The 23,919-nt window shown below is 36.6% G+C and overlaps 1 protein-coding gene across 20 annotated transcripts in view; it reads left to right on the top strand.

Annotated features, from left to right (window-relative positions):
* LOC149565049 (phosphatidate cytidylyltransferase 4, chloroplastic-like) overlaps nt 1-23,919 on the top strand; it is a 146,873-nt gene that overhangs the window by 85,914 nt on the left and 37,040 nt on the right. For 10 of the 20 annotated variants that reach the window (XM_089818597.1, XM_089818598.1, XM_089818595.1 and 7 more), the window contains one exon: nt 8,374-8,507. In XM_089818597.1, the coding sequence (XP_089674723.1) occupies nt 8,374-8,507 (134 nt within the window). Of the gene's footprint in view, nt 1-8,358; nt 8,508-11,851; nt 12,374-23,919 lie in introns of those variants that run through there. The other 10 variants (XM_089818586.1, XM_089818588.1, XM_089818583.1 and 7 more) reach the window with 4 other exon arrangements.

Raw genomic sequence — 23,919 nt, 5'->3', positions numbered from 1 at the left:
ATGTCACTATCAGTAGTCTTGATGTACAGATTTGAGTCTGAAGAACTCCTCTTGAAGCCTTGATCAGTGAGGTACTTAATCAATTTTTATGTACCATGCTCGAGGGGCCTGCTTCAAGCCATAAAGAACTTTTACCAATTCGAGAACTTGATGGTCTTTACCAGCAACCTTGAAACCAAGAGGTTGCGTCATGTAGACATCTTCATGGAGATCACCATTCAGGAGAGCACTCATGACGTCCATCTAATGGACCTTCCAGCCAAACTGTGCTGCCATGGTTAGGACTAATCTGATGGTGCTCATCTTTGCAATAGGAGCAAAGGTCTCCTCATAATCAATGCCCTGACGCTGAGAAAAGCCCTTTGCCACTAAGCAAGCTTTGTACTTATCCAAAGTACCATTCGGTTTGTATTTGATTTTGCAAACCCATTTGTAGCCAATGGGTTTCTTCCCTGGTGTAAGATCAGAAAGGACCTAGGTGTTGTTTTTTAGCAATCTCTGGTGTTCATATTGCATGGCCTTTTCTTGCTCTAGAATTTCTTTAGCTTCGGAATATGTTTGAGGTTCGAACACACTGTGAATGTTGGCCATGATAGTAGAGATAACAGAAACTGTAGTTTTGCTATTTTTTCGAGTAGTTCTCCCATCGATGAGCTCATCATCACGAAGATCAGCAAGTGTCTTTGCCTGCCACTTAGGCCGGATAGTAGAATAACCAACATTAGTATTAGGAGATGTGTTATGATTAGGTTCCTTATTAGAAGAATCTGGATCAAACTTAGGTGAAGCATTGACAAAGCGAGGTGATTGTGTAGGAGAAGCCAGAGGTGTTTGTACAGGTATCATTGGTATAACTGGAGCTGCATGAGCTATTGGAGCCCTCACATTAGGTGGACCTAATGGAAGCCGAACTCGCAAATGATGAGCCTTCATAGGCTGGTCTGCTACATCAGGAATAGGGGAAGCGCTGGATTCGGAACAGGAGAAGCAGGCATGAAAGGTCCTTGTTGCTCATAAAAGACTACGTAACGGCTGTAGATGAGACTAGATATCTCAACATTGATTGGGTGGTAGGCTTTGTGAAGACTACTGTATCCAACAAGCATGGGTTTTCTGACTCTTGGCATCCAACTTGGTGTGTGACGCATCAAGGATCCAAACAAAAGCAAGGGAGCCAAAAACCTTCAGGTGATTGATTCTGGGCTTGCGACCTAACCAGGTCTCTTCCAGAGTTTTACCTTTGACCATTACTGTAGGTGACTGGTTCAACAGATAAACTGTAGTGTTAATTGCTTCTGCCCAAAACTTCTTCAGAGCATGCCTGTGTTCGAGCATGGATTGAACCATGTTGGTGATTGTTTCCTAGACTCTTTTTCAACTAAAGGTTTAAACTTCTGAAAGACAGGAAATGCATCTGAATTCTTTTTATGGAAATACACCTACATTTTTCTATTGAAATCATCAACAAACAACATAAAATAATTGGACTCAAGAACAGAAGGAGTGGGCATAAGGACGTAGATACAAGCTGAAGTACTTGAGAAGCTCGCCATGAACCGCCATTGGTGAAAGGTGTCCGATGTTGCTTCCCAGCCTGGCATGCATCACAAACTCCAAGCTGTTGAGTCTGAATCTTTGGCAATCCAAGAACAAGCTCATCCTAAGAAAGTTGTGAGAGAAAATGCACATTTTAGTGCCCATATAGTTGATGCCAAAGTGTGCTGATAGAAGACTGCCGAGCAGCCATAGCTCAGCCTCGGAAATCACCAGAATCAGTTAGTTTGAAAAGACCATCATCCTCAAGACCCATTGCAATAGTAGACTAAGTCGCTTGATTAGTGATGGTGCGCTGATGTGACAGTACAAAAAGATGAGGAAGAATGGACACAAAATGAGTAGATTTTTCTCCCTTAAAATGGCGATTTGACAGATGCGCAAAAAAACGTGAATGGATGTCGCGATTTGCCAAAAAAGGCCTCAGCAACAGCAGACGTGAACTTTCAAACAAAACTTTGGAAACCTGTGATCTTTGAGGACAAAAACTTGTGATTTCTGAGATTGAAGTCGTGATTTTGCAGAGGAGATCAAAAATTGTGAGTTACAGACATGTCTAGTTCCAAGCTAGAAGAAAAAGCACAATTTTGCAGACACTAGTTTCTTAAAAACCCTAACTGATGTTCAGTATTTTGAAGCACGTAAAAAACCATGAAAGACTTAAGAAAGAATTTCAATTTTTTTTTGGATTAGATAATTTCGAAAGAAATTATAAAAAATTCGAAAAATTTAAAGTTCAGGCTCTGGTACCATATTATGAAGTAAGCGGTAAATACTTGCTTGTTATTAACAGAGACTGAAAGGTCATTATATACAAAAGAATAAAATGATATTTCCTTAGGAAACGATCGTGAAGAATAGAAAGATTCTATTCTGACAGAGAAAGCTAAAAAAGCGAAAGCAAACTAAAGCTAACCAGGTATTTACAATAGATTACCATTAATTAATAATAGACTACTATCTATTATCGTAATACCCACTTCAGCATTTTACTCTCCGATTGAGGTTGATAAGCTCAATTATGTCTATTAACTTGCTCTCTTTCCTACCCTTTTACATTTTGATGATAGTGTCTAATTCAGATTTAGATTAGGAAAAACATTAAAAGAATATCGAAGATCTGATGAAAGCGTATCTTTTCCAATTTTAAGCATTTTAAGATTTCTAGATTAGGAAACATCAATCTTTGGGATAACATTTATATACATTTCAGTATCTATCATAACCCCTCCCTAGATGAAACAAGTGGTTATAAATGGCTCAAATTTTAAAATATTAAGTAAATATATATAATAATTATATAGTGTGATATAATAATATTATTAGGATATATTTCCTATATAATCAAAATATCATTATTCATATATATATATATATATAATTAATATATATGAAATTAAATAAGGTAATAGAAACATCCACTGATAATTAACTTATATCTAATAATTAATTTATATTTTATTTTATTCAAGATAATAATAATACCCTTTTACCTATTGTATATATGTTGACAATAATAATATTCAATAATTTATGTTTCACGACCATTCCTAATATTTATAGTATTCTAATCATTTCATAATTAAATTATCATTTGAATGGGTGCCACCCTTTGGGTTAGGGCCCACTTCATTAATTGAAAAACCGCTCAACACCTATATATACCTGATCACTATAAATTAGGAGAGGATCGAGAGGTTTCTAAAAAATAATTACAGGGATTAAAAAAAAGAATTATAGGAGCCAAATAAGTATCAGGTAAATGGGAGTTAATGAGCTATATGGAGTTCATATGCAAGGAACTTAAGTAATTTATGTAAGGTTCAGATTAGGATCATTACAGTGTCTTTTGGATCTAACTGAATTCATAAGATTTTGGTAGGACCATATTTGTAGGCCCATTGTCCAAATAGCAAAATACAATGAACAATTGAGTTATCCAACAAGACTAGACCTGTTAAAGTCGACCGAGATAAATGAGAAGGGGTTGGGGGGGGGGTTGAATCAGTTATCAAAACAATATTAAAGCTATCAGATTTCCACAATCCATGAATATTGTATTAATTTTTTGGAAAGATTGTGTAAGAATTTTTTCATCAACGTTTCGGATCATACTACATGATCCATCATCAGGATGCCAAAGAGTCAATGAGAGCAAAAATATGGAATGCAGATCTATGAGTGGGGATAAAAAGAGGAAGGAGAGGTGGAATGGGCATGGAGAGTAAGGAGACACGGATGACCATTCCATCTCTCCTTCCTCTTTTTATCCCCACTCATAGATCTGCATTCCATATTTTTGCTCTCATCGACTCTTTGGCATCCTGATGATGGATCATGTAGTATGATCCGAAACGTTGATGAAAAAATTCTTACACAATCTTTCCCAGAAATTAATACAAAAACAATATTACTTTTATCAACCTTATATAACCTCAAACATGTGATCAATATAAACAAAAACCATAAGAAGATACACATATAAAATAGCACTAGATATGTTAACTAGGAAAACCCTTGAGCAGAGGGAAAACCCTAGTGGGGATGGTACCTACAAAATGATGTACTAATATATAAGTTCCATGCAAGAGGATGGACTCTGTTAGGTACCAATGAAATACATTCAGTACATATCAGTCCGTATAAGGAGACTTTGAATCCTGTTGATGCGAGTTTTGTATCACTTACATAACATATTAGCAATTGAACATTTGATATAGAGTATCAAACATACAATTCCTCTCTTGAAAAGTTATTGCTCATGGGATATGAGAATAACTCCAATGTTCCTTACTCTTGTGGATACTCGCTTAGTTTTATCGATGTGATTTGCTGGTAATCACGTAGGCAGCCTTATGCTATTTATTCAAGGATGACTTGGACTTTGGTGGGATGAAGGCAATGGTGGTTCGGTTTGTGAAATGTGCAAGTGGCAGATAATGTTGATGATGGTGGTGATGAAGGATGTATCTGCCAATGATGATGTTGATGGGAAAGCGATGGTTGTGGAAGGTGAATGGATGTGCTCTGATACTTAACTTACTCCTCTAACTTGCTTCTCTAAGCTTCGACTACCCAGTTGCTCACTATTCTACTTCTACTCCTATGAATGGAAGGTTAGCAAATGGACGGGGATCGAACCTAATGAGAGCTGACCAGTGGCCTCACTTCCATAGGTGCAATGATTCGACTGAATAATAAACTAGTTTACCACACAAGGCTTCCCAACCAGCCGCTAGGATGCTAGTGGTCTAGTATTGATCCCTCTTAGGCATCTACCAATGCTACCATACAACTATCCATCTACTTTATCCTCACTTAAACAACTTGAAATGCAACCAACTTTAACAACTTGAAAATAAATCTAACTATGTGGAAGTAGAAAACATGCAAATAATATTCAATGTTCTTAATCAACATGCAAATCGCAACAATGAAGAAGAGAGCAATTTTGGTATTATCTTTGCAACAATTTCTCCAACACTTTACAAATGAGAGCGAATGGCCTTTTAAAGGGGCCAAAAATACAACGGACGGTGGAGATCAAAACAAGATCAACGATCCAGATTGGATGCTTAAAAACCTAATTAGGGTTGCCACCCCATCGGCCAATGAGAAACTGCCATCTCATCAATGGACCAATGAAAAAAGTGCAAAAAGTGGCAACCAATGAGAAGGCACCAAAATGGTGGCCAATTAGAAATAGACACTTGTCCTATTCTAGAAGAAAGGGGAAATTTGCCACTTGGGCTCACATCAATTGATCTTCTAATATAACTCTTCCCTTTTCTTTCATTTTCTTGGCTAAGGCAATGAACTTAGCTAGCCTTTCGTTAATTTCTTCCATAGGAGGACAAGGTGTGTGCTTCGCCCTAAGTTTCGCTGACTTCACCACACTGCTCACTGCTTGTAGTATCCTTTCATGATCCTTCTCATATTCTTTCGCAAATCTAATAAAAACATTGAGAGAGGAAAGGGTGCCCAAATGCTTCTTCCTGATGGCAACTTTTCCCAACTTATTCAACCTCGATCCAAAATCTGTCTCATTGACATCCTCTTCTCTGATATCTTCAAAATCAAGGGCTGCGCCGTTGTCACTCATCATGGTCGTAGTGGAAGTGTCAATGCCTGGGCTGTGATTTGCAACTGCCTTTTGTATATCCTTTTATGGTACCGCTATTGGTATTGGTTATTCGCCTCATTTTCAAGAAGGGTGTTTTGGGCATCATATCCTCTTTGTCTTTCTTAGTGTTTTTCCGCTTGGGATCCTTACTTGCACTAACATCCTCCATGCTCGTCGCCCTATTACGAGATGGTAGAGTGGTGGACCAGAAGGCAAGTAGAACCAAGGGAAGCAATCCTAAGACTAGAACAAAAGAGATAAATCTGCTTAAGGACCCCTTTCAACTCTAAATGATTTGAAATTACCCTTACCAATAGCCAAGCGGGATTGTCCTTCCTTTAGTTTGTTCTTCATCTGTATCATGTCCACTATTGCGATATTGGTGTCAGTTATTCTCTTCATTTTCGAGGAGAAGGGCGTTTTGGGCATCATATCCTCTTTGTCTTGTCCGCTTGGGATTCTTACTTGCACTAACATCCTCCATGCTCGTCGCCCTATTACGGGATGGTAGAGTGGTGGACTAGAAGGCAAGTAGAACCAAGGGAAGCAATCCTTAGACTAGAATGAAAGAAGGATGTTAGCTTAAGGACCCAATGCAACTCTAGATGATGAAAATTCACCTTAACCAATAATCGTACGATGACTTTTCAGATTTAGGACTAGACCTCAAGAACTTCAAACCCACTTGCAAATCAGAAATTTATCATGCAATTCACCTCCAAATAAAATTACCCAACCTAGGGCAAAAATCGCAGCCTCTTGAAAAAATCAGAATTTTATCTTCCACAAATTTTGGCTCCCACAAATTTCGGCTCCCACAAAATTCGGTTCCCACAAATTTCGGCCTCCACAAATTTTGCCCTCCACAAAATTCGCCAAGCAAGAAGAGTGCAGATCTGCTCTTGCAAAATCGCCAACGCCTTGAGAAGGAGAAGTGAGAAGTGAGGAAGAAATGGGAGAGAGGCCTCCTCTTATACCCAACTTTCTTACTCCCCCCAAGCTAGCCGACTTGGACCCTAGGAGAAAGAAAAACAAATAATTAATGCAAAATTATGACCCACAATTAAATACTTAGCTAAAATTAATTTTGCCATGATGAAGATTGCCAATTAGTTCTAAATTGCAAAAGGAAATTAAATGGTGCCTTGGAGATGTTAAATATTTCCATTTAATGAGGATTTAGTAATTAATACGTCATTAAAATTGGGTTTTGGCTAACCAAAAGCTATTTTTCAATATTAAATTACTAATTTCATTAAACACTAAAAAGTTTTCAAGGCAATTTTAATCCAATTAAGGTCAAATTTTGCAATTTTAATTCAAATTGATTTTGCTAAGCAATTTTAGTCTTTTTAACACAAATAAAATTATTTCTCTGGAGCCTAAAATCGATTTTGCAATTTTATTTCACCATCACAAAAATTAATCTTTTTCACCAAAAATAATCAAGATTTTCCAAAAGACCAAATTTAACAAAATTTTCTTTTTTGAAAATTATCCAAATTTACACAATTATATCCAAATTTTCAAAAGAAAATGTCTAAGTACAAAATATACAATTTTATCCTGCCAAGTGTTGCTCTTTAAAATCTTGTTCGGCCTAAGGATGAAATTGGTTGCTTTGGAAAATCAAGTTGAAACCGGGTAACTATAAGCTAAGCCTCCCCACATTTGTCTTGAAGGTGCCAAGGCGTGAAATTTTCAAAACTCAAAAATTTGGGCAACTCCAAAAATTTGCCGAGGCGATTAAAAAAAGGGGGGGTCCCCAAAATTTTGGGGCGATGGTGTGAAAACCTCACAACAAATCCTTGTGAGGAGATTCCAACCCTGTTAGGAGTTGTGCCAACCCTATTAGTAGTTGGTGAGATACTTGGTATTTCATTATGTTGAGACTTAAACCAAAACACTTATCAACAGGTCCCTGCTCGGTACTATTTTTTATTAACTGATAATACCATCTCTATCTATAAATTGGAAGCCTTAGCAAATACTAAAACAATTAAGATTTTAACTTTAAACATTGTAAACCCCAGCTCTCTAGGAGTGCTTAACACACCCAAAATGCAAGAAATAACAGCAAAAGCTTAATAAAACAACCAAAAAAATCTATACTTGTTAAATCTGGTCAATATATCTGTTGAAACTTGAATTGTTTAAAGATCGCCAGAAACTAGTCCAAAACAAGTGAAATTTGTTGTAATCAGAGTCCAATGGACAGGGCACACAAGTGAAAGTCAAGTAAGGTAGAAAATTATCTTTTCTTTTTGTGTTTTAACAGTCCACTTCTGATAGCTGCTAGTTGGCAATCTTTTGCATCAGACCTGTAAGTGGTTTTTAGGATGAGTTGCTTGTTTACTACGGGAATGTCTCCTCTTGTATTTGTGACAACAATGAGGTTATAGCAACAGATTGAGATGCTGCACTAAAAGGTGGGAAGGGAATCTAGAGAATCGTTCAGCGTCTTCTTCTTCTCATTGAGCCTAAGGACATGGATAAAGTTAGTGATTTTGCATATATGCAGCAATCAAGTTAGAGTGAAAGTACTTTGATTATATTTGATTTTTAGATACTTCTACCCATATTTAGGCTGCATAGCATTTGACAGAGTAATCTCTTAAATTAGAAATTTTCAAAACATTTGATTGATTAAATAATTAATTCTAATTGATTAATCTTGATAGTTTCTTGAATTACAGACTTTTGGTCGAACTCCACTTACTAGTGTGAGCCCAAAGAAGACTTGGGAGGGTGCATTTGCAGGCTTCAGTAGTTCTCTTGCAGTCACAATTGTACTATCTAAATTTTTTAGTTGGCCCACATCATTCTTAAGGTACTTCCTTTTTAATTTTTGTTTCATTTCTTACACTTTTTTTAGCCTAGAGCATGAATGTGAAGGAGACACACATAGAAACACTGATGAGGAAACATAATTATGTTGTATTCCATGCCCTTGAATATAAGGAATTGCTTCTAATTGCATATTGAATGGCTCCATAGATTATTGAAAGTCATTAAAGATGAAATTAGAAAGGCTGATTAAAATATTTTTTGTGATTTATTATGCAATAATGAACCTATTAATGTGTTAATTTCTCACATTTTGCATTGAAAGAACGCAAAAATGTGGAGAGGCTTCTTACACTAACCTTAGAGGAGAAATCAAGAACAAATATGATTTAAAATTATTTACAGGTAATGAAGAATACCACAGAATTATTTACTATAACATGACTTATCAAGCCAAAACTGTTTTGGGAAAAGTCCAGCCTCTAAACTCTAAGCCATTGTTTAATCAACAATAATATTGATGTTGGTACAATCTAGGCAAGTAGCCTAGGTCGTGGGAAAAAACAAGACATAGATCTAGAGATATATTAGTAACACGAAACATATTATCAGAGTACACTATGTAATTCCATCCAAAGGACCCAAAAAAGAGATAAACCAATGCACGAAAAAGAGAAATTATATAAACATGATCTAAAGCCACATAAAGTGGTACTGAAAACCTCTATTCAAATTTCCAATGCTGGAATCCCTAGTTAACTCATATAATAACCTGTCATAGTTTTCTCCAAACTAGGGTTCACAATTCATCTCATTTAAACCTTTCAAAGATACTTTATGAAGTTATAATGAAATGTCTCATGTTGGTGAATTTTCTTGATGAGTATGTTTAATTCCTTATAATTGTTTCATTTCTTCATACATGCTCTCATATTAACGTCAAAGTTCTATATTCAAGATTGTTAAAAATGGTTTATGCATATGGTGTGATCAAAGAGAAGTGCTGATGTGATCAGATGAACCTTGGTGCAACCAATACAAGAATGATATGATGGGATTAGAATGACAATTAGTGCTAATAAAAGACTTCACAGTTATAGAGCAGTATTTATATTGGTTAAATTGAAAACACTCTAATAAAGATATGAACGTTGGCAAGCAGTCAAGTAGTCATTTTAAGTGATATTCATAATGTTATTCCTCATAAGAAAGTTCACAAATACATCTTGAATGAATAAACACAAGATAAAAGATGAGAAGTCTGAAGATTGAAGATTGATGGCGGTTGCATAGGATCTCATAAATAAATGGTGGTAGCGATCATATTATGTCTGAGAAAATAAAGAGCATTAGTGATAACATGTACAGGCCATTTGACAAGCGAACACATTGAAACACAAAGATATAATATACAAATACTAGCATCAATAAAAGACTAGCGTTGATGAGTTTATAGGACAGCAGGGACTTAAATAATGCAGAAAATGATAATGCCTTCAGCAAAGAGAGATAATACGTCTGTAAAGTTATGATGGAGGAAACGAGCAATAATGTTGAGTATATACAAAGCAGCAATAAACAAAAGAAAGTTAAATACCAAAACAATAGACGGAAATATTATTGTGAAAAGAATATGCCCAGCATGAGTAGATGGGAATGAGATTGATATGAAATAAATGCATAGAAAACAATAATAGATCTTTGACGGGAGATATTATAAAGAAGATGTAAAGAGCCAATACCTTTAGTAAAAGATTTATATACAAAAATAATAATAGAAGATGATAAGAGGACTGTGTGTTGCGCAGAGAGCCCAAGTAAATATGGACTGTTAAAGAGTTTTTAGAATATGGAAAGTGTGATTCAATACAGAGATGTGTCATATGCAAGCAGCAATTAACAGGTCAATGAAATGACAGAAGCCCATCGGTTAAGGAAATAATTGGCTTATGGTATACTAAAGACTTTCAAAAAACGGTTTCGATGAAAAATACTAATAATAACTACGCATTTAGTTGTTGAATGGTGGAAAGGTGTGATAATGTGTTTATACAAAATAATTATAATCTCTCTTAATAAATGTCTAAATAAACTGTGGCTAAAAGACACGACTTGTTAGATGACTTTTCATTCCATGAGATATTTAATTTAAGAGATGGAAGTGTGAATATGTGAGTTGAGAGAAGGAAAGAAAAGGAGGATGTAGAGAAGATAAGTCAGCAGTAAATAAAAGAGAAGAGTGTATGAAGGAGGATAAAAGGAAAATTTATATTCAGATATTTAAATCTGATACATGTATATATTTATAGATTAAAGTCCAAAAGTGTATTTGAAAGATATTATATATGCAGATTATTATCTGATATATAAATTTATAAAGTTACAAGGAAGAGTGACTGGCTGACTTCAAGAGGAGAAAAGAGAAGAGAACAAGATGTGTGTAAAAGCATCCATCATTAGTTGAAGTAAGCAACATTGTCAGGGTGGAAAAATAGTTTGTGCTCACGAAGACGACAGTGGGGAGTTGGAGCTTCCAGTGAGTCGATGCTCATAAACATAGGGGTTGGAGCCTCTAGTACATTGGAGCCTACAAAATATTGTAAAGAACAATTTATTTAAGAAAGCATTTATTTGCTGTGGTTTTCTCCCACATTGGGTTCCTACGTAAACATTGTGTTGTTGTGTTATGTGCATAATTGTTGATTCCAACATTTAAAGTTATTTGGATTTTTTTTTTTTTAAATTGGCAAAAGTTTTTGTTATACTTATTCACCCTTCCCACCCTCTCAGTATAATCGTGTGCTCTTTAGTTTAATCCCTTCTTATAATTGTTTCATTTCTTCATAGATGCTCTTATATACTTAATGTGTGGCTGAACTTTGAGAGGCCATAACTTTTTATTCAGGGCTTCGATCAACCTTCCCCTTATTTTTAATTAGATTTTATTATTATAAACCAATATATGTTATGGTAAATTGATGTTTTCGTATTTGTATTAAGCAAAGGAGGTGAAAGCTCCTTATACGGATTTACAAAGACGATGTTGTTGAATTTCTTTGTAGCTGCAAGATAGATCTCTTCATGCCCAGTTCCTCATTTTTGTGTTTTCCTTGTTCATTTGATCAAACTCTTCTATTGCTGTTTGATCCTATTTCATTGTTCTTTGTCATTCATATGTTCTCTATCCTTTGTGCTAAGTTAATGGTCACTGCAAAAAGAATTCATGGACTTATAGTCACCTTTGTCTTGTTTCACGGCAGTTTGCTCTTAATATCTCTTGTTTTCTCATTGATAACTTAATATTTATATTTGAGTTGGATATTATTTTGTCTATATGACTTGTCTATTGGTGATATCTTGGAAACCAACTCATTTTTTTTTATTCAGATCATCTACTCTGCTCGTCCTATGTGTTGCCAAGCCAGATTGGTGTTCATGCTTCCACTGATGACATATTACATGTTATTAGAAGACCATAATAGTGTGGGGAAGACAAAGAGTTTTCTTGCGGGAGTTATGTCTTGCTTTTGGCATTTCCTTTCTTGTCAATATACGATTTAGAGGTTATTCATTATGTAATTTTTCTTTGTTCGAGTATTCTGTGTGTGGTTGTCTCGTCTGATGCATTCATGGTCATCAACGATTTCTAAGACACAACTCTTTGATATTTATTGAGGTGCCACAGGTTCTTGAATATTGATCAACGTAGCAACATTATTTTTGATTCTTATTTGTAAGAAACCTTGTCTACAATAATTTGAATTATGTGTTTTGTATAAGTACTTCACTATTATTCATATTTGCTTTATGTTCAGTAAAGTCATATATTATTATCTTTGAGTTTTGAGAAACTAAGTCATTGTATTTGATTCTATTGCAAACTTCAATAAAAGGATCATTTTGTGGTCGGCTGGGTTGTTTCCCTCATCGGGGAGGGTTTTTCCTAGGATATTTGCATTGTGTTGTGTACTTATCTTGCATTTATATTTCTATATCTTCTTTTGGTTAAACAATTAAGAGATCTTTCTAAAAAAAAAATTATGAACTAAAGACGGAAATAGAAACTAACTAATAAACTAAAGCCTAACTAAGATGTCCATTAAAGAAACATTATAATATTCTAATACGCTCTCTTAATGGTCATTGTCTAACTATTGTCTTTTGCTCATAAATTCTTCCAAACATTCTACTGCTGTTGAGACCCTTGATCTACAAAATGTCAATGACCAAGAAGCCTGCCCCTTTCTTTAGAATGCTCTACAACAAGAGACAAGAGTTTGCCATTGACTCTGCCACTGAGTGACGTTTTCCATGAACCCTCCCAGAAGCAGCAAAACATTTGACTATAAATTATCACAAAAACATCCAACCTGATGTTAGATAATTGAGCCGCTCCTCCTTGGAGACATAGACAAACTTTGAGAACAACTAGCATGATTATGAAGAGAAATCAACATAAGCCTCCAAAATCGATGAACCCTGAACACAAATTTTGAGGTGAGAAATTAATCAAAGCCCAACATGATTTTTGAGGTGAAAATTCAATCTAAACCAAACAAAATCTGAGGCACAAACAATAGAATGTAAAACTTCATTTTTGAGTAAAAATAGTAAAACCTAATAGATAATTTTTGAGGAGAAAATTATATATCCACAAAGGAATTAGAGGCAACTTTGTGAGTTACAAAATCATAATTTTTTTAAGGGAAAAAATTATAAAAACCCATCAGAAATTTTTTAAGGGAACAAATTATGAAAACCCATCAAATAATTTTTGAAGGAAAAATTATGAAAACTAATTAAAAGAATGTTCATGTGGCAAAACACGAGACTTTACATGGTAAAACAGTACATGCAAGAACGTGCAACTCACATGCAAACAAATACAACCTTAAAAATTCAGAGACACTTGCCAAAACCAAGAAATCGCAAAATCAAAACCTTCGATTAGGCTTGCAATTTTCAGCAAAAGTCTTCGAAGACAAACCACACATTTCATAAAATATCTCGACTGATTTTTATTTAAAAATCTGAAAACAAATTTGTAAAAAAAATTTCATATCAAAAGAGGCTCGAATTTTTCTTAAAAATTGCCAAATTTGATGAAATTCCATCAACTCACTATGTTATGGTAAATTGATTTTGTTGTAGTTGTAATAGACAAATGAGATGAAAGCTCCTTATATAGATTTACAAAGGCGATGTTTCTAAAAGAAACAATTGTGAACTAAAGATGGAAATAGAAACTTACTAATAAACTAAAGACTTAACTAAGATGACCATCAAATAAGTATTATAATATTTTAATAATACATACAATAGAGACGAAAGACTCTATTTATAAGTGATTAGAAGATGATGTTTCTAAATGAAGAATTCATTAACAAAATGTTGAATAGGAAATTTGCTAAACCAATTAAGATGACCATTATAGAAACATTAGAATATTATTACAATATCCTCCCCCTTTAATATACACTGCTCTAACTACCCTACAAAATACATAATCTGCAGGTCTTTTGTTCATAAATGCATAGAAGGTTGCACCCATTCTTCGAAACACTTTGTGGCATGAGCCCGCATTTGAGATCCTCCTTGATTCCACAAAAGTTTTGGATATGAGCAAGATAGACACAATACTTCTAACCTGATGTTGGAAAACAAATGTGGCCCTCCCTTAAAGAGACCAAGTTCAACTTCAAAAATTGAAACCATGATTTTGAGGAGACAATCATTAATCCTCCATCTTGTTTGAAAGACAACAACCACAATTTTGTCAAAAATGCTGTTAAAAATGTCTGTAGATGAGAACAATGATTTGACTTAAACCCATGTAGTCAACCTCAAAAGGTAGAAACTTTTTAATATCACATTCTAGGAGACAAACCATGGAACAATTTCTTCATTTGACAAGCCAAGTTTTGATTACCTTTTTTAGTATAATACTATTGCTATTTCATATGGATCTCCTCTAGATCATGATGTGAAAAATCGTCTTCACACCCATTTGCTCAACCTCATGATTAACTACAACACCACAGTCTAATAACATTTTAATAGAGCTTTGGGGGCATGAAACACCATTTATACCAATATAAAGACAATTGACAGTGGAGAGCATGGGTGTTGGATCAATATATTGAAGATACGAGAGATGAAAAATATCTTATATTATGTTACAAGTAACTAGGAGATACTACACTAGTCTTGACTCAATCAAGATTTAAGACATTCAAATGATGCATGGCAAGGATCAATATTATAAGTATTATGAAGTAATTGGAAAATATTTGCTTGTTATTAATAGAGACCAAAAGGTCTATATATGCAAAAGAATAAACCAATGTTTCCTTAGGAAACGATAGAAAGCTAAAAAAGTTGATAGATAACTACAACCAACTAAATATTTACAATAGATAACCATTAACGAATAATAGACAGTTATATATTATCGTAATACCCTCCCTCGATGGTTAATCTATCTAGAACACCAAGCTGTCCTCTGAATTTGACAAACTTATCAGGACTGAGAGGCTTGGTGAGAATGTTTGCAGTTTGATCTGTGGTAGGAACATTCTGCAAATCTATAGTCTTGTCTTCAACCAGTTGTCGTATGTAATGACAGTGAACATCCACATGCTTGATTTGTTCATGGAAGACTAAATTTTGTGCTAACTTGATAACACCTTTATTATCAACAAATAAAGTTGTCGATCCTGCTGGTGACATCTGCATATCTCCAAGAATTCGACAAAGCCAAACAATTTCACATTGTGCCTTAACAGTCACTCTGTATTTGGCTTTTGTAGAGGAGAGAGAAACTGCTTGCTTCTTACTGGTCCATGTGACTACACTGGATCCCAATCTGAACACATCCAGAAGTTGACTTTTTATCATCAACAGAGCCTGCCCAATCTGAATCTGTGAACCCATGGAGTATAAGATTAGAACTTCGAGAGTACAAAACTCCATAATCTGAAGTGCCCTTCACATAATGAAGCACACGCTTTGTTGCCATCCAATGATCAGCCTTAGGAGTTGTTATAAGGCGAGAAATATAGCTGACTGTGAAGCAGATATCAGGCCTAGTAGTAGAGAGGTAGATGAGGCTACCTACTAGTTGCCTGTATGTAGTATCATCAATGGAAGGAGAATCAAACTTTGCGGATAACTTGAGACCTTTCTCCATAGGTGTAGATGCAAGCTTGCAATCTTGCATACACAATTTGTCTAACAGGGCCTTAGCATATTTGGACTGAGAGATGAATATACCAGAAGATTGTTGCCAAACTTCAACACCTAGGAAACAATGCATGAACCCAAGGTCAGTCATATCAAAAGACTAACATAAATTCTATTTGATTTCTTGAATCAAAGATGCCAAACTACTAGTGATGATCAAATCATCCACATAAATAACTAGAATGATAATGTCACTATCAGTAGTCTTCACTGAGGTACTTATCAATTTTTATGTACCATGCTTGAGGGGCCTGCTTCAAGCCATAAAGAACTTTTACCAATTCGAGAACTTGATGGTCTTTACCAGCGACCTTGAAACCAGGAGGTTGCGTCATGTAGACATCTTCATGGAGATCACCATTCAGGAGAGCACTCATGACGTCCATCTAATGGACCTTCCAGCCAAACTGTGCTGCCATGGTTAGGACTAATCTGATGGTGCTCATCTTTGCAGTAGGAGCAAAGGTCTCCTCATAATCAATGCCCTGACGCTGAGAAAAGCCCTTTGCCACTAAGCAAGCTTTGTACTTATCCAAAGTACCATCCGATTTGTATTTGATTTTGTAAATCCATTTGTAGCCAATGGGTTTCTTCCTTGGTGTAAGATCAGAAAGAATCGAGGTGTTGTTCTTCAACAGTCTCTGGTGTTCAGATTGCATGGCCTGTTCTAGCTCTGGAATTTGTTTAGCCTTGGAATATGTTTGAGGTTCAAACACACTGTGAATGCTGGCCATGAGATAAAAGATAACAAAATCTGTAGTTTTGCTCTTTTGTCGAACAATTCTTCCATTAATGAGCTGATCATCACGAAGATCAGCAAGTGTCATAGCCCACCACTTAGGCCGGATAGGATAATGACCAACATTAGTATCACGAGATGCTTGATGATCAGGTTCCTCATCAGAAGAATCTGGATCAAACTCAGGTGAAGCATCTACAAAGCGAGGCTATCATGCAGGAGTAGCTAGAGGTGTCTGTACAAGAATCATTGGTATAATTGGAGCTGCAGGTGCTATAGGAGCCCTCTCATCAGGTGGACCTAATGGAAGCCTAGCTCCCAAATGATGAGCCTTCATAGGCTGGTCTGCTGGATCAGGAATAGGAGAAGCAGGCATGAAAGGTCCTTGTTGCTCATCCAAGACTACATCACGAATGTAGATGAGACAAGATGTCTCAACATCGATTAGGCGATAGGCTTTGTGAAGACTGATGTATCTAGGAAGCCTGAGTTTCTGACTCTTGGCATCCATCTTGGTGCGTGACACATTAGGGATCTAAACAAAAGAAAGGGAGCCAAAAACCTTTAGGTGAGTGATTCTGTGCTTGCGACTTGACCAGGCCTGTTCCATAGTTTTACCTTTGACTGCCACTATGGGTGACCGGTTCAATAAATAAACTGTAGTGTTAATTGCTTCTGCCCAAAACTTCTTTGGAACATGTCTGTGTTCGAGCATGGATTGAGCCATCTTGGTGATTGTCCGGTTCCAACGTTCAATTACACTGTTCTATTGTGGCGTGTGGGGTGTGGTTAACTAGCATTAGATGCCATGTGTATCCAAGAAGTTGGAGAAAACATTAGAGCAAAATTCCCCCCCATTGTCTGATCTAAGTGTAGTAATAGATTTCCCAAACTCTTTTTCAACTAAAGGTTTAAACTTCTGAAATATAGGAAATGCATCTGATTTCTTTTTAAGGAACTACACTCACATTTTTCTACTGAAATCATTAACAAACAACAGAAAATACCTAGACCCAAGAATAGGAGTGGCCATAGGACTGCAAATATCTAGATTTACAAGCTGAAGTACTTGAGAAGCTCGCCATGAATCACCATTGGTGAAAGGTGTGCAAATTTTCTTCCTAGCCTGACACGCATCACAAACTCTAAGTTGTTGAGTCTGAATCTCTGACAATCCAAGAACAAGCTCATCCCAAGCAAGCTGTGAGAGATAATGCACATTTAAGTGCCCATATCGCTAATGTCAAAGTGTGTTGACAGAAGACCACTGAGAAGCCATAGCTAAGTCTCGAGAATTACCAGAATCAGTAAGTCTGAAAAAGACCATGATCCTCTAGACCCACTGCAACAGTAGACTAAGTGGCCCGATCAGTGATGGTGCACTGATGTGAACTGAAGGTGACATCCAAGTGTGGAGAATGTCGTAGTAACTGACTCACCGAGAGTAGTTTTAGTTCCATCCTTTGAGCGTAGTACACACCAAGGAATATGAGATTCCTCCTAATAGATTGAATCTGAATGTTGCCTTTATCGACAATCGTGTACTCTTCTCCGCCACCAAAAATAACAAGGTTTGAATAAGGCTGGTAGTCAGTAAACCTTATGCTGTGGTGAGTGAAATGATGAGAGGCACCTGAATCAATATACTAGGTAGATGACTTTACATGATCTGCAGGTCATTTAGCCACGAAGGCATAAAAGGCAGATTCGACCTTCTCAATGTGCTCTGCATTGTTCGCTTTGGTCTGCAAACTTGATTGCATAGACTCAACGGATTCAAATCTCTCATAACGGAAACTCTAGTCGGAGTATAGAGAGATTTGGAAGAAAATATGCATGTAATAATTTCGAAAATAAAAGACAATTATTTTTAAAAAGAAAAAATTGAGTGTTGGCCTTGATACCATATTACGAAGTAATTGGAAAATATTTGCTTGTTATTAGTAGAGACCAAGAGGTCTATATATACAAAAGAATAAACTAATGTTTCCTTTAGAATAATAAAGAATAGAAATAATAAGATACAACAATTTGATTGAAAAACATCAACAAGGTCTATAATTGATAAATGGCAATGGTATCAGGCCAAACCTAGACTATGGCTAAAACAAAGGAAATTGACTAATGAAAAGATTAGTCATTGAAGTATTAGTCAACGTATATGATTACTATGTATTGATAATAACTATAGTTTTTGATTAAGTAAAATAGATTTTGAAGGGGCGAAAAACCTTGTACATAAAAGCTCAAGATTTAAACCATTGAGCCCACTAGACAAAATGAAACAAAACAGAACTGGTTAACACAGAACCACAAAGGCAGCCAACAAAGGACAACGACCAAAAGGTAACACTGAGCAGGAAAAAGGAAAGATAGAGGCTATAACACAACACAACACAAAAAAAGGTCCACCAAGTCATGTTCTTAAGAAGCTCCGCTGCCTTCAGCTCAAGCTGATCCATCTTTTCAGCAACCATTTAATTTTCTTGATATCCGTGGTGGCTGCAAAAGCCATCTTTTTAGTGCTGGACATTGTCCTCTTATCCGGATCACTTTGACTATGTCCAAGATCCGACTAATTGTCAAAAATTTTCACAATGTCTTTTTCTCAGATAGAGTTCTCCTTGCTGATGAGGATTTTAGCGTGGTCATTGGAAGCCTTCAGGATCTTATAGCTTTGGTCAGCAATGTTTCTCAATGTATTCTCAATGCTAGCAGTCCTGTTGTCCATCTTGAGGACCTTAGCTTCCAACCTATAAAAAGCTGTTGTATTCGTAAGAAGACCAATATTCACCCGATTCCCAACCTCATTATCAACCTCCTGATTCTTGATTTTCTTTGAAGTTGTTCATCTTGCTTTTAATATCAATAACTTCATAAAAAAGCTATTTTATGGACCTGAAATCCAGGAGGCTGTTTCTGGCATTACTTAGGACATCCAAATTCGGCTCTTTGCTAGAATCACTTCGGATCAACATCGAAGGATCAATGAGCTCCCTGAGATCCACTTCACCAGTCCCTTCACTTTTGACCACCATCTCAATCTTCTCCCTTGCAATACCCAAGCACACTGGATCCATGTTAAAGTTTTTCCACATAGTACTCCTCTCCTTAGGGGGAGTATCCCTAACAGGGGAGCTAACATGAATGTCTTGCAAAGGATCTTGACCAAACTTACTGGGAGATTCATTGGACTTCTTTTTACCTTCTTTGTTGAACATCTTCATACCAGTCTCGGGAGAATCCCTAATAGGCTTTTGGGAAATCTTAATAGGAGAGTCCGAGCCACTTTTCTTCCCTTCTCTGCTTGTGGTCTTCATAGCAATCTTGCTCTGTTTTTTATTACTCCTGGCTGAAGAACTCTTCTTCGTGCTACTGTCCAGCTCCCCAATGTCCGTCTCCATATCATCATCCTCTTCATTATACTCCTCATTTGAGGAAATGACCACTTTGTGCATCCACTCTTTAGATGTAGAGCTTTTAAAATCTTTCTTCTCCTTCTTCATGGGACCTTTGGAGTCTTTACCTTTCCTTTTATGGTTGGAAACCTCCATTTCCTTAGAATGCATATTTTCACTATCCTTGGTTTCCGACCAATCCTGTTGAGTGTCAGAGTCATCTGACTTTGCCTCCAATTCTCCTTTATCATCAGTGGACTTACCCATAGAGTGAGTCATGATATGTGCATAAATCAAGAGCATTAAGTCATCATGTAGGGGAGGTTTAGTCACAACCTTTTCCCTAAGTTCATGAATACTGGACTTTAATGGAAGTATAGAGATAGAACGAAATATAAATATTGATGGCATGCCTGAGATGGTTCAAAATCACAAAGTGGTGGGTGTATACATGAGAGAATCTACCATCAAGAGTAATGTAATACATAATAGCCCACAACGCAAATCTTTAGAGCATTTTTATGCAACTGGGGTGGTAATAGGCTTGATTAGGGCATCACGTTCCTCCTCAGGAAAATCCTCCACAACTGCATTCGAGATTTTCATGTCTCTATAAAACTTCTTTCCAACAATTGCGATGCCAGTAACTTGAGAAATAAGGTCTTCAGGGATTGTGACTTCATTCCACCTCTTAAGAAACAATTTGGGGACCTCGGGTTTTGCTCCGTTCAATCTCTCCATAAACGGAGTAAGAACCCCATTCTCCAGGATTTCACACACCTTGGTCCTCCGCAATTTGTCATACTTAGACGACTCCCTTCTCCTTCAATGGCCACATATATCGCTATCACACTAAGCACACAACAAAAACCAGAGATTATTCTTGCAGAAGGAAAATTGGGTACGAAAAGAAATAAAAACTAAGGCTTCCAAAAAATACCCACAAAACGTGTGGGAAAAAGTAGGAATAATTGCCAAATCTGTCCTCATAATCTTCCAGACTCCTCGAAATCATAAAATCATCACACCAAAGTACCATCTTTATCAATTGGAACAACTCCCTCCTTTCCATGTATCATGTCATAAATAATACATGACATGACCTCCATGGGGAATGCCACTCCCCCTGCCACTTCATCCCTTAATTGAGTCTCACAACCACATTGGCGATAGAGTTAGCAACCGCATTTGATTCCTGGTAGATATGAGATATGAAATAGCTATCTAAGGTTCTTAGGATGTTTGTAGTCTCTTGAATTATATTATCAATAGTCCATGAAGGTTTAGACTTCCTTTTAAACAAATGATTATATTCTTTGAGTCACCCTCCAACTAAAGTTTAGAAACTCCTAGATCTTTGGCCAGTTTAGTAGCTTGGAGGGCCGTCATCGCCTCCGCATAGTGGTTAGTCTGCTTTCCCAAGGGAAGTGCCGTAACAAGACAATGGCCAAACTGATTTCTTATCACTCCCTTGCACCCTGCCAGCCTAGGATTACCCTTGGCTGCCCCATCAAAATTACGTTCTCACCAGTCAGTAGGAGGAAAAAGCCATTTGCTATCTTCTCTTCTGCAATCCACAGGGTTGGGAATGGATAAAGAATCAACTATCATACTTAGGTTAGGGATCCCTCCCCCAAAGCAATTGGAATTCTCTAGGATATCATGTTCAATTTTGGAGAAAACCACCCAAGGAGAGGAAGGTTTATCTCTTAAAATTTTGTTATTGCCTTCTTTCCAAATGCCCCAAACATGTGAGGAAGAGACAGGGTCCATAAACGCTTGAACTATTTGGAATGACACTTAAGGGACCATTGGGTAAAACAATCAAGCAAAGAAGAGGGTAAGATCCAAGAAAGATTGAGCTTGCGACAGAAAAGGGACCACACCTCTTTGGAAAAGGCACAGTAAATGAAAAGGTGATCAGCCGATTAAACATCAACACAATAAAGGGAACACATGTTAGGGATATAAAAGCCTCTTTTAGATAGATTATCAACTATGAGAATTCTATTCTGCAACAAAGTCGAGAAGAAAATATTCACCTTCGAATTGAGGCCAAGGATCCAAGCCTTTGCCCAATAAGAAGGCACCTTAGGGGACTTACAAACAACTTGATAGGAAGAAGTCATAGTGAAAGAACTGGAGGGGGAGGCAGCCCAAGCAAGAACATCCGATCTGTCAACAATAACCAGGGAAGAAAGAATGGTCATCAATAGTGAAAGTTGGGGGGAGATCTCACATAGATTGACCAAAGAATTACCCATCCAGTAGCTAGCAACTCCGCTACCAAATCTGTACTTACAAGTATCCTTTAAAAAATTAGAAATCCTCATAATTCTCCAGCTTGCCCATTGAAAGAAAATTGTACTCCTAGAAGTCAATTGAGGACCCATCACCCACCTTCTATTTGATATCTTTGGCAGCAATATCTCTGGTTCTAAGAATACCATTCCAAATGACAAATCCATTCAGAATATAAGAAGAGACTAAAATATCCGGAAAAGAGGGATTATTATAAAGATACTTAGAGGCCAATGACTCCCGCCATTCACCTTTATTTAGATAGATTCTCGAAGCCTGTTTTGTCATTAGGTATTGAGTAAAGATTCTAATCCTTCTCAGCCCTAATCCATCCCTATTCTTAGGAAGACATACCCTGTCGCAAGAAAAGAGAGGAAGTTTCTTGTGATCTTCAGCTCCTAACCATAAGAAATGTTTTTGAATTCTCTCAAAAGCCTCCACAAACTTTGAAGGAATTGGAAAGAGGCTCAGGGCATAAGTAGGGAGATTCTGAAGAGTAGATTTAAGAAGTTGAATCTTACCCACTTGACTTAGAATAACACCTTTTCAGCTAGCCAACTTCTTATTAAATTTATTGACCAGGCTGCTAGAAAAAGAGTGGGACTTCTAGTCCAAGTGGAAGGCCCAGATAAGTTGTAGCGAGATCCTTTATATTGCAACTTAGAATGCTTGCAATACGCCTTTGTCTATATTGGGGAGTATAAATGAAATACAAAGAACTCTTGTCCTAGTTGACAAGCTGACCTGTAGCACTACAATAGCAATTTAACGCTTCTTTGATATTTATGGCTTCTTTAATAGTTGAAACCCCTCCTATAATAGTATCATCAACAAAATGTTGATGCAAGAAGATGATACCAACAGACAAGGGTCTTATGCCTTGAAACTCTCTTGAAGCAATACTAGTAATGATCATCCTTCCAAGGCATTCCACAACAATAACAAACAAAATCGGAGAAAGAGGGTCTCCATGTTTCAAACCTCTAGAAGGTTTAAAGAGAGAAGAGGGGGAACCATTAACCATGACCGCCAAGGAAGTTGATGAGACAAGTTGAGATATAAGGTTACATGTTTTATGATCAAAACCAAAGGCCCCAAGAACGTTAGATAAGAAATTCTAGTCCACACGATCATAAGCCTTGAAAAGTCCAGCTTAAGGAGAAATCCTTGATTAAGAGAATTTTCTAGGGAATGAATTACTTCATGAATAGAAATGATGGAATCAAGAATTTGCCTACCAAAAACAAATCCCATCTGCTGATGTGAAATGATTAAAGGGAGCAGAGCCAAAAGCCTGAGGGTTAAAACCTTAGAAATAATCTTGTAGAAAGAATTGCATAGACTGATTGGACGAAACTTATCCATAGAATCTGCAACTTCCACCTTAGGAATCAGAACAAGAAAGGTTGTATTAATTTCTTTCAAAAGATTTATGGATCCAAAAATTCTTGAACAGCTTTGATAACATCCCCTTTCACAATATCTTAGAAATTTTGGAAGAACTTGGGAAAACCATTAGGTCCTGGAGCTTTATCCCCTTGAAAGTTGATAATAACCATAGTTACACTACCCTGGGGGACATGTCTTTGGGATGGGGGGACAAAGGGACCTCAATTTGGTGACAATCGTTGGACAGGTGGGGGTGTTGCAGGGGTCTATAATATATATTATACATATGGTACTTAAAATGCTAATTATGAAAAGATGTATAACAATATAAGACATAAAGCTGAAGTATGAGTTCATCATGACCGCTATTGCTAGTTTAGTTTTAC

This window comes from Cupressus sempervirens, chromosome 3 (assembly GCF_028749045.1).
Source record: "Cupressus sempervirens isolate cs-2001-9-10 chromosome 3, ASM2874904v1, whole genome shotgun sequence".
NCBI classification, from domain to species: domain Eukaryota; kingdom Viridiplantae; phylum Streptophyta; class Pinopsida; order Cupressales; family Cupressaceae; genus Cupressus; species Cupressus sempervirens.
Note: the sequence above shows the minus strand (reverse complement) of the source record. Positions and strands in the feature narration are given on the sequence as shown.